Genomic DNA, 12723 nt, shown 5'->3' on the forward strand with positions numbered 1-12723 from the left:
TGCACAACATGCATGACATTGAGGACAACAATTCCCAACATAGCCAAGGCATCCAACACCTTAGATCCATTTACTTTACCTTTTCTAGTTACCTTTCTCCTACCTATCCTGTCATCATCCACTTACCACAATGGACCCAACCAGTCTAACCGACTATCATAGTCTTTCCTTCCATTACGCTTACTCATGAACATAGCTTCATCCGTGTCTTACATTACCTGTCGGGTGCCACCCAACTCTCCTCGAACTCCATTAACTTCCTCCTTTCCCAACCAACTCCCAAGACTCAAAACATAAAAGGAAATGCCAAGAAACAAACAAGAAGCAAAACCATGAAAACTAATAACAACATGACACTGCAACAAAGTGGCATACCTATGCACTAGACACATGCAAAATCACAAATCAAGCACAAAAATCACAAAAGACCAAAAGCACAAGACTAACAACAGACACCATGACTCAATCCCCATGGTTCCCAAGGAAAACTCAACCTAAGCCTTCTTCAAGATTCATGGCAATCTTTCTTGCCATCCAACTCCCTGCATTATACTGCCATAAACACATAATGTCAATGCATAAATAAACATAACCATACACTAGTTACCTTATCTTGTTGTGCCAAACACATTGCCTTGTATCTGATCACATATGTGCCATGTCTCAAGGGACTCCAATTATCTTGAAAGGTCCACCTGTAGCTAGAGACTAGTTAATATACATGTCAAGTACATGTTCATGAATCTAGCACATATCCACATAATGTGAAACATAATCAAGGTTAAGAAGACTTCCTGTATGCAAAGAACTCATTTGTTTGGAATTAGGGTTTCCAAACCTAGCCAAAGGAATTCTTATCCAATTCCTTCCTTTTACCTTTTTACTTGGTTGCAATCGAGGCTTACTAGTACTGTCACATCACCCAACTATTAGTTATATAAGCACATCAATTGTTACCTTGTCACGCTAATAACAAGCATGTTTACCTCCAACTACTCACAATGTTAGTCTCACATTCTAAAGATCAAAACAATCATATCTAACAATTTGAAATCAACCTTTACCAAGAATAACAATCATGTCATAATCCATAGTCAACTCATAGTCCTTAGACACAATGCTACAACTATCACCTACTATACTCAAGTACATATCAACTATCTCAACACATATGTGTTAGTACAATCATCTTAAAACAAGATCATTGGAACACATACTCATATTATGAAATTCATCAAACATTCAACCAACTTGCAAACATACCATGTTAAATAAATCAACTAGACACCAAACACTCAAACACCAAAAATATGTGAGAATCATACAATCAAGCACAAGGTAGATAACATAAACAAGTTTTCATACCTTAATGTATCTCAGGGGAGGCAATCTTGTCTACACAATCAATCCATATTAGCACGATATATCTTCACAATATATTAACCCAAACATAAATAAGATCATGATATCCAAATAGTCTCTAGCTAGCATGTTTACATCATAACTCATACACAATTATCATTCACCCATATTCAAAGTCAATCTAGACTAGAACAACACTGTATCACAAATATGTCAGCTCATACCTGAATGTCGTAACCCTAACCATCTGCATAGGCCAATCCAATTTAGTATGATACATATAACATCAAGATCTTAATATAATAACCCTAATCATCAAGTTACTAGCATATAACAACAAGTTAACCTATCATGCTCATTAACAACATATAACATAATCATCAGGTTATCTAATATAAAACGACAATAGCAATGCATACAACTACAAGTTACTATCATTCTTGACTATCTAACACATGTGCATATAACTACACTAATAAACTAACATCTATCATGAATGTAACCATAACATCAAAATACATGTACATAAACCTAATGTATATAACCCTAATGCACATAACAATCCTTAACTTACATACATGCATGTCAACATACAATACCTGTATGACGATTTGTTCTTACCCCAAAGCCTAATGCTGCAACCTCGTTATGATGACCTATTCTTACCCCAAAGCCTAATGCTACAACCTCATTATGATGATCTACATCTCCTGCTCTATCTCAGCCAACACATTAGCATCATAACAACCAATAGCATCATGATGACCTAAATTGCATACCATGACTTCACAAGGCATGTTTGACCTACATTTCATGCATAACTATAACCAAGACCATGCATGTATAATGATTGCATATAGACATATAACACCCAAGTACAAAACCATATACACATCTTTCTAGCTAGAGTCTAGTCATCAATGCATGACCATATCAACTTCTCAAACCATGACCTCATGCATGATAACAACCATTACTCCATTGTACACATTGCCACATGCAACCATCAACATGCATAAGCAATGCATAATCACCTACACATACACATGAACACATGTAGTCGAGCATAAACGATCAATACTTGTAATCAACCTACAAGGCTAATACATGTAATAAAAACATACAAGAGCGTAACCTAACATACAAGGATGTAAGTAGGTGACATAAAATCAACATGTAAGTGACATATAACCATATACAACTAGTCATATACTCATGACAAATGCATTCCACAAAATCAATATCAAATTTTCCATGGCAACATTACTACAACCATAATCAATCATCAAGTAGATGCAACAAGCACATGGAATGCAAGTGTAAGAGACCCACATGCAACTGACATGCATGCATGACAAACACACACCGCCCATCCAGTCCAAGGGTTGAACCGTGCTCTAATACCAATCTGTAACACCCCCTCCTCCCTGGTCCACCCAAACAACCAATTAGTGGGGGCAAACATGTGATGAGAGAGGTCACTACAAGGGATTCAATCTCCTTGGTAACCTTAAGGAAATGGAATCGATAGAACACATCAAACAAACCCATCTACATCATCAACAACACCCCTAGGAGACATGTCAGCCACTCAAAATTCCTGCCCCTAGGTCCCACTGATGTTTTAAGCCTTTTAACTCAAAGTCGCTATCATACTATAGGAAAGACAATGACCAACAACCAAAAGTTGTTCTTATAGGCCTATGTGCCAACGACTGTGGACTTTTCTCAACAGACCTATGCCAACGACCCTGAGAATTGAGCCACTTTTCTAGCCCATAATCTCGGCCTTTGCCCAGAACTTGCTAAAACCTTTAGAATCCATCAAAGACATGATAACAATGCTGCTTAATCAAAAATCAACCTCAGGACTAGGCCTGAGCATCCCAAACCGGGACTGACATTCTGTTAAACACTTGGCATCAATGCAATCTACAGGTCTAGGATACAAGACAAAGCATAAATAAATGAAATAACTTATGAAGCATAACAAGAAGGATCACCTCCTTCTCCATTGAACTATTATATCATCAATTAGGTCTTACATCCATCCATTTAACAATTACAAGTAAATACATGAAATAACCATGACATGAACCAATCATTTAACCATGCTTATAACCAACATAAAACCATATAAATATCAAAGATATGACAACCATTAAATCCACATATAAACCAGTGCAAAAGTAAGAGAACTTAGCTTTTATTAATCATAGGCAAATCCGACCAGGTTCGGGACTTCCACATACCACCCGACCATAGACATGGCTGAACCAAATCTCTCTTTCAGCTAGTCACCCTTGTGTCATATTCCAAGCATGAATGTGAGATCTCGTAGAACAACCAATCCAAAAACAACAAAGGGAATCCATAGGTTAAATCGCCTCCACCCTCATCAAACCATGATCACACCAAAACCGGTGCTCTAATCACAACTGAACAAAACTGAACTTGGAATGCCATCCGGAATCCATCACTATCCTTGAGGAATTTTCCGTCTCCTTGTCTCTTAAGCTTTACCACAATCCAACCCCTGATCACTACCCTAAACCGAGACTAGTCTCTCAGGCTTTACTGCAATCAAAACCCGGATCAATAGGCCCTAAACCGAGACTTCTCCCTCAGGCTTTACCATGTCCGCCAAAACCGGTCAAGGGATTCCTAGGCCTTTGGGAATGAACCTTGAGACCACCTCCGCCTCGGATTTTGAAATCCATCCGACAAACCAAAGCTCAAAACCGAGATAAACATCCCAACATACCATGACATCCAGAAAAAGGAAAGGCTAGGCTGAAAACCATTATCATAACCTGGCAAAACCATGCCACCGACAACAAGAGAACCATACACCAACATGCAAAGCCATGCATGTCCAAAACAATTAGGAAATCACACATGCAAAGGGTTACCTGCAAGTATTCATGCTGAAGGTGCTTGATCCCGCTTTCCTTTCCTTGATCCTTTATTTCCTTCATTCCCCTTTGCTTGATTTTCCTTCCTTGATCCAAAGCTAGAGTGCTCCAAGAAAACTCTAAGTGAACAAGAGTGAGAGAGAGAGAATAATGAGAGAGCTCCAAACTTGAACTGACAAATGGTTACATTGACCAAGCCTGCCAACTGATCCTCAAAAGCGTTTTTTATCAATGAGGCCTCTATTTTCTTTAATTTCCACTATTTTCCTTCATTTTCCTCCTCACATGCAACCTGTGACCTTTCACCGCCCTTTTCTCCTAATTTCCTTTATTTTCATAAATAAATGTGCCAAAAATGCCTTTTTGTATTTTAATGCCTTTGCCAATTTTCCTTAGCCAAAACATACATCCAGTGATGTCCACTAGGATATATTTGCCCAACAGTCAGCTTGGAATAAGTGTCCCTTGCCCGCGGTTTTATTTTACCTTTATTAACTTTTATTACATGAACTTTTCACCAGGGCTGTTACACCCATACTATAGAAGAAAACTTCCCTACATGACGTCGAAGAGTCCCCATCACTCGACAAAGAAATTGAAAATGAAATTACTGTTATCACTATAAACAAATAGGAATAAGGAAATAATTTACATGGCTTCAAGAATGAGAAGGGTCAAGCCCCTTCGAAGATTCAGGAAGGACTTGTAAAAATACATAACCTATTGACCAAAAGTGCACACAAAACGACTAACCTCAGATCCGACGAAGAGTGTTCCTCCACCAAATGCGCACACAAAACGACTAACCTCAGAACCGACAAAGAGTGTTCCTCCACCCTCAGAACCCCGCAGAACCAAGGAAAAGCGTTCCTCTGACCCTTGAGCCAAAGAAAATCATGGAAACATTACTAAAATGACACATCTCACCAAATAATCAAAACCCAATTCACACAAAGTTCCAACGAGCTGAAATATCCAAAACCTAACTCGAATAAAGCTGCAACAAACCGGCAAATCTAGGCTCAAACCAAGCATAATTCCAAAAAACACAACATATACGATACATAACATAAATATATAGCAAAATGCAAACAATGAATTTGAATTCAAGTACTTATACAATCGAGCACTTACCAGAGAGAACACTACAACAACTACAAACATCGTAACAATTGGAAACGAGATACTGAAGCTAAACTGTTGAATAATAGAGCTTGGTGTAACGGAGGAATGGATATTGGACATCCACAGGTTAAATGAACAATAATAATTCTTCCCGGGCACACCATACAATAACAATAACCCTGTAAATCAAGAATAAATTCAACACAAGCCTGCATTGAATAACATCGGCTCCGACCTGTATAAGCCTACACAATAAAACTAAATAACATCGGCTCTGTCCTATACAAGCCTGCATAATAAAACACAAACCTTGTTGTTGTCTTGTACAATAACCTTCAAGTGGTTTGACTTGCACAAGCCTTGCTGCTGTTATCCTTCGATCACTAAAGCGGGGATGCGGTGGCGTAGTGACGGCAACCCAAAAATCTGCCATGAAAACCAAAATTAACCTTATAAAACTAGAAAATTCTCAACAGTACGATCTAAACCCTAACAACAAGCAGTCGCTATATATCACCTACACTGACATAATAAAATATTAAATATTAATTTAATTGAAATTGTTGATACTTGACAAAACTAAATTGTTGTCCACACGTATTAATTATAATTACTATTAGTTCACTATCAGGAATAATTTTTTTTTTTTTTTTTTTTTTTTTCACAAATGATTTTTTTAAACGTCAATAATAATATAAAAATGTTATTTTTGTTTAATTAACAATATAATTTTGAGAAAAAAACCATAGTTAATATGGATGTTCTATCACCTTGCACATGAGATCGAAACAATGATAAGCTAACTCACTCGTGCACTTTTTTCTGTTTCGGAATGCATGGAATGAGACATTTTCTTGAGCTATTGCAATTTTTTTCAAACTAAACTGAAACGAAATTTATTTCTTTTCGAGTGAAACACACAATATTTGAATGGTTAGACATAGAGGGACCTCCATGAACACACTTGAAATCGAAGATTCACGACATGAGTTTTACAAGGTTTAAAGTAATGGATATGTTAAATTGCTGAGAATGATTAACTCTGGAACCCAAGCAATCACTTCATTCGTTTTGAAAGCGCAGAGAAGGGGGGTTGCAGAAGCTCCTTAGGCTCAGAGGACGATGATGCAGATCGCCAAGTTGTTATTGCTGCGGATTCCAACTCGTTCTGTTGTCAATGCTGCCACTTTATCACAGAGAATCTCCCCATGTATGTCCAATTCATCAGCTTTTGCATAAATTTGTTTCAATTCATATAAATTTTCAGTCGCCATTTTTTCTCTCTCTTGACCATAGGGCTTTCTTGATCTTTTACGCATTTAATTCAAAAGATGATTGTTTTCTCTTGCTACATTGACTCCATTTTGATTTGCAAAATTATGGATTTTGTGAAAATTTCTCTGCAAGGATTTAATCGTTCGTGGGTATACATGACTAGTTTGTACAGTTAGAGAATATTGGTGTTAACCCATTCTCTGAAGCCTCCATAGAAATGCACATTGAATATGAATATCAAGTGTCCCCCAGGTTATCAAAGAGTGCAAAAAATTCTATAAATTTATTTTGCATATTTTGCATTGTATGAACACTTAGGCATCAAAGTCAATTATAAAACAGAAATCCTCAACATACAGTCACTGAGATCTTCTGCTCCATCACTCTATTCGTAACCTGCTGGTGCTACCATCCCAGGCTATGGCAAGAATATTGGTCTCTACTGAACATTCAGTTACATTTGAGCCTTTACTTCGCCAGCTCAGAAAGAAAAAAATCTTCATTGCTGTTGGGGATTGGATTTGTGGTTACCTTTAAATGAAACCTAAATGAGTTAATGGATGGTGTATTTAATGCTTAATGTAGTGATAGATGTATTGGAGAGAGCATTTATTACCTCAGTGGGTTTTGGGACAGTTGTTGATTTATTGTGGTGGTCATCCTTTTGTATTGTTGATGGTATGAGTGTATGAGAGTCTAGGGTTTAAGAGAGAGTTGATTCCCTTTGCCTGCCATGGGCAATGGAGGCTCCACGTATTTGCTTTCTGTGGTTTCTTAGTATTTTTCTGCTTGAATAAAAAATCTGTATCTGTTAATGCTGTCCTCCTTTGCGTTAGTTTATTGATGGACTTTTCATTGGTTAATGGTGGATCATGTGATGGATTTAACTTTGCAATAGCTGGGAGCGTTATCTATTTTTTTCCTTTCATGGATGGGTGGCAGCATCGTCATGGAGGGGAGATCACAGAAAGAACCTGGAGTTGAGCAACTTTTTGTCTCTGTTGGAATGGGTGTATAACATCCCAGTTGGCACTGACTGATTTATTTACTTTGGAACCTAGATCTGTTGTCTCGAGCTGAAGGAGGTGATATATTTCTCCTGGGTTTGATTGATCTAGAAGATATGATATTGCTTATTAAGGTTTACTTATTTTTGTTCAAAACACAATTGCTGGGTTTTTTTGGGCATGGTGTGTTGTTTGGTTGAGGTGGAGATAGTTTGCCAACAAACTGTTTGACTAAAGGTGTTAATGGTAAATGAGCGTATCAATGGATTTTGTGGGTTGATGGTTGGGCATCTACGACTTTTGGGAGTTCGCTCTCTATTTTAATTTGTGGCAGTATATTATTAGCCCTTATGCACCATAGTGGGTATAGAGGATCACTCTTTATGAAACAATTGTCGATTGGTTCCTTTTTTCTTGGGAAGTGACATGAAGTGCACCAACGTTATGATATGCTTGAGAAAACCTCGAGTACCAATGGACACGTTCTTGCTGGAGGAGAAAGAACTGTTATGACTTCGTTCTTTATATGTAGGCATGCCTCCAATGCATTCGACGTGGGCCTAAGTGGTGGCTAGACTATTATGTTATGAAATAATACTATTTAGTACACATGGGTATAGTTATCAAGGAGCGCCCCATTATGTCATGAGCGGGAAGGTATTCTGGAAGGCTGAGCGAGGGGAGTTCTTGGCTTGTGTGTATGTCTGCTTGGGACATTGGAACATGGGGTGAATTTAATAGTTGAAGATATTTTTGTTGATTATGTTACCATAGGAGAGTGCTCGATTGAGAGGATGAAGGAGAACATCACGAGGTACAACGCACTGCTGTCGAGGAGAACTTCATCACTCGAAAAACGAACTATCTTCTGTTCATCAATGTGATCTGATTAAGTATTATGCACGCCAGATTTATGGTTTGGTTGTTGGGTGTTATATGTTCTAGATAAATAGGGGTAGTGCCCTTGTGTTCATAATAGTCCCCATGTATTGTTTCTTTGCATATAGATTTAATAATTAGTGATGCCCAGGATTTGGTGTCAGTTTGGTCACCACCAGAGGCATACCATGCCATTTGCACTCAGTTTTTTGGGATACGAATGGTGAATATTTGGCGTTTGTCAATACAGAATTGGCATATGGTCTTCTTGATTTGGAAAAGGGGGTGAATGCATACTTGAGCTAACTTGTATAAAAATTACTTTCCCTTCATGTGCCTTTCATGTGGGGTATTTGAAACTCTTAGTAATTGGATGCTTCAGCTTATACCTCAGGGATATATTTATTGCACCTTTCTCTTGGAAAGTTGCACCTTTACTTGGTAAGTATGACACAAGTGTGTAAAACTTCTATGCCTTAGCAGTGGTTGTGCCTCAGTCTAGATGGTACCATATTTTACATTTTAAGCTCTCTTGGAGAGCACATGTTATTGAGATTATTCTCTTGTGCATGTGTCTTGGGCTTAATTAGATGGAGTGTTGTGACTACATTTTGTATGGTTGCATTTATGCATAATTTAGTTCATATCTTTGTTCTATGCCAGTTTTGGAGATATGCACCACCAACTAGTCAGTTATGATAGGCCTCTAAGATTTAAATTTCAATAAAATACTGTATAAGCATATATGTGTGCTCATGACTTGTGCTTTCATGGAGAATGACGATGAAATCATGGTTTGAGTTTTTATTGAGTCACGTGAAGTCCAAGTTTAGTGCTTGCTAGTTTAGTTTTAACTTTTTATTGACAATCAACCCTGCATGGAAGGATTGTATTGGATGATTCTTCATGAATCATAGAGTCTTATTTTGTATTACAACACAATGAAAAGGACGAGTGAGTTACCTTCGTCATCATCATAGGATGGGTTTAGTTAGAGTTTGGTTATTTATGACCTCCTATCATTTGCTTGTAGTTGTGCAGCTGTGCTAGCATTGAGGTGATGTTATAGGACCATTCTTGATTGGTTAATGTAGTATATTTTTGTTTTGATGGCTGGTAGCAGGGATTGTGGCCTATTTTTGAGTTATTATATGGTGGTGGTTTCCTAGGAGTACATTGTAATTTGATTTAGCCTATCGTCACGCAAAACATGTGAGAGTAGTGGATTTGGGATACTTTGACTTTGTAGTTGAGGTTAATTTAGAGGATCAATGGTCAATATGTGGTGGATTTTATTGATGATGTGCAACACCATGCCTTTAGTGAGAGCCCTGTGTTTATCACATTTATTTTGGTTCAATATTAGCTTGGAATGATTTCTTTAGGAATGCGTACATCATGGTTAATCACCTTGATGGTTGCACTATCTTTCTTGGTAGATTGGCTCGAGTTTGCATGACGAGGATAGAGACGGTGACTGATAATTTTAAGCAATGAGTCGACATTTGGGTGAGTATGGTCCAATGTCAACATTTAGGTGAATGAACATTCATATAGTCTTGAAGATGGTTATACGTGTGACAAAGGTTGCACCCAAAAATCAAATCCCTAAGAGAGGTGAAGATTTTTTTGGCAAGGATGGTTGCAATGATAGTACTTTTACTTTATAGAGTGTACTTGTAAGGTGAGTCAAAGATAGAAGGGGGATCTTGTTGGTGCCAATTTGTTCTAGGATTGGATTTGTGGTCACCTTCTCATTATTAGGTAGTATGACACTTAAATGATTTAATGGATGGTGTATTTAATGCTTTATGCAGTGATGGAGGTATTGGAGGTGAGCATTTTTTTTTTTTTTAACATGGTCGGATACTTTTATATTGTAAAAAAACTGCTAGTAGCGAGTGCTGTTACATAGAGTGAAAAAAGAAAAAGAGAGGAAGTCCAAAATGGGTGCGCAGACCCTGACTTCTTGAGATTAAACTTGAAAAGGATAAATTGAAATAAGTAGCGGCTATATTGCCTGACAAAAAGACCAGCGAGTAGGCAAAATTTACTGGACATTTGGCTGATTACCAAAACTGGTTGACCGAGTCTTCGACCTGAGGTTCCTTTTTGAGGCTTGCTTTGGTTGATGCCTCAGCTTGCATGCTCTGGGTGATGTTCTTGATGTGAGATATAGCCTCCTCCATGTGCTTACATTTCTCTTTAAGGCTCTCGATCTCGGCTCTTTGCTTTTCCAGTTTTTTCCTCTTGGATCGACTATCTGCCTGGAAGTCTTCTTTAAGTTCATTAAAGTGCTTGATGAACCTAGCGATCATGAAACAATGCTGTTTGCAGAGTGTGCAAGTATTGTTGCCAAGCACACGATCCAGCGGGTTCTCCGGATGATCTCGGCCTTCCTGAGTCTCGTTCTGCATTCTGTTTTCTGAAGTCTCTGCCATGGCTAGGAAGACAGCCTTAAAGGAGAGGAGAGTCAGCGATAAATGAGCCTGTAAATAACACAAGTTATACCTGTATGCTTTAGTAGGAAAGCGCACTTCAATGTTGCTTTGGGAGCTGCCTCGCTTGTTGCAGAGCTTCTGGATCCAAATGTGTGACGAAGGATGCTTGGGAGAGCAAGGCTGCTTACTGCTTCTGTTGTTGAGGACTTCTGAGGGCAGGGAGCCGGGCACTGCTTCTCTGCTCTGCTTCTGAGAGGGCGAAAGAGTTCTGAGGTGGGCGAGGGGAGGAGGGGGAGTATATAACATCAAGGAAGGCTGGGCGTGCTGGAGGTGCAAAATATTTTCATGGATTTGGGCAGACTCCGGATCATTCGTGAAATCCTTGGTGCAGTCGATAAGGATTGAGGGGGGACATTTGCCAGGATTCCGAGAGAAGGGATCACGTGAAACATGGTGTGATCGGGTCTTTGGAGCAAGCCAGGATGTATAATGGAAGGGAGATGTTACACAGTTCTCGATGGGGCGGGTTGGGATTGGCTTGTCGAGATTGCGGGAGAGAAAGTCAAGAGGTGCATGACAGCTGATATGACTTGTTTTCAGAAGTATACTGATGTTGCTGTTCAGAGGGGTTGTCTGACAGCTTATACTGCTATGGGATTGCTTTGACATATATGCGCTCATTTTCTCTGATCTGTCCACTCTGTCTGCTGACGGCCTTGGAGGCGAAAAAATCCGCTTCAGTGTTGTTTTCTCTTAAGACATGCTTGAACATTGGTTCTCCCATATTCCTGAGATTGTCCTGTATCCTAAGCTTTATATTGTTAAGGGCTGCTTTATTAAACTCTGTTCCCGAAACCAAGGCTGCGATAACAATGGCCGAGTCCCCCAGAATGATTGCATTTCTGATTCCCAATCTATTCAGAATTGAGGTGCCGAGAAGGAGGCTGTACGCTTCAGCCACGTTGTTGGAGACTTTCCCCAGACCCCATTCATAGCTTAGGATAGTTTTCCCATTATGGTTTTTTATGATGCCCCCTGCTCCAGCTTTCCCTGGGTTATTCTTGGAGGCGCCATCAAAATGGAGTGTAGGGCGCTTCTGGTCTAGAATCCACTGGTTAACCTCTTCCTTGGATCCTCTGAGTTTCCAGTGCATCCTTTTCTTGTGTGCTTTTGCTTGGGAATATTGATTTTTGGTGTGACTGAGGCTGAATTTATTGTACCAATCCATCTCTTCTTGATGCCAGCTTGATTGATCTGGAAGGGCTATGAAGTTTGTGCTTATTGTTTCAGAGATGGTGGCAGTTGTTTTAGCAAGGATACTGGCCATGTTGGGCTTTTTGTTATTGAAGACATAGTTGTTCCTGGCTAGCCAAAGATGCCAGCATAGTGTGGCTGGAATACATTTCCACATTCTACTGATGTTGTGTTTGCCTTTCCTGGGAAAGGGATAACATTTCCCCCAATTTTTCTGAAGAGAGGAGATCTGATCAAAACTTTCGCTAATTTCCATGGGGCTTGTCACCTGCTTCCAGCAGCTCTGAGCAAAGGGACAGAGTAAGAAAATGTGCTGAATGTTTTCCTCCTCTGCACGACAGAAGCAGCACATTGATGGTCCCAAGATTCCTCTTTTCCTTAGATTCTCAGCAGTAAGGATCTTGCCTTTCAGGAGGGTCCAATTGAAATGTTTAATCTTTGGAAGACACTCTGATTTCCAGACAG

General features: G+C 39.1%; 1 protein-coding gene and 1 pseudogene across 3 annotated transcripts in view; one reads left to right on the plus strand and one right to left on the minus strand.

The window, feature by feature from the left end:
- The window catches only part of LOC149247168 (importin subunit alpha-1a-like), a 70160-nt pseudogene extending 64325 nt beyond the window's left edge, over positions 1-5835 (minus strand).
- A 393-nt stretch (positions 5836-6228) lies between these two features.
- The window catches only part of LOC149247169 (uncharacterized), a 256396-nt gene continuing 249901 nt past the window's right edge, over positions 6229-12723 (plus strand). Inside the window, exon 1 of one of the 3 annotated variants that reach the window (XM_089458140.1) lies at positions 6229-6612. In XM_089458140.1, coding sequence (XP_089314266.1) covers positions 6525-6612 — 88 coding nt within the window. In that variant the 5' untranslated portion in view covers positions 6229-6524. The remainder of the gene's footprint in view (positions 6613-12723) is intronic. The other 2 variants (XM_089458139.1, XM_089458138.1) reach the window with 2 other exon arrangements.

Source organism: Pinus tabuliformis, chromosome 7 (genome assembly GCF_031772625.1).
Source record: "Pinus tabuliformis cultivar Carrire ecotype Pingquan chromosome 7, CPIR1, whole genome shotgun sequence".
In the NCBI taxonomy this organism is placed as follows: Eukaryota; Viridiplantae; Streptophyta; class Pinopsida; order Pinales; family Pinaceae; genus Pinus; species Pinus tabuliformis.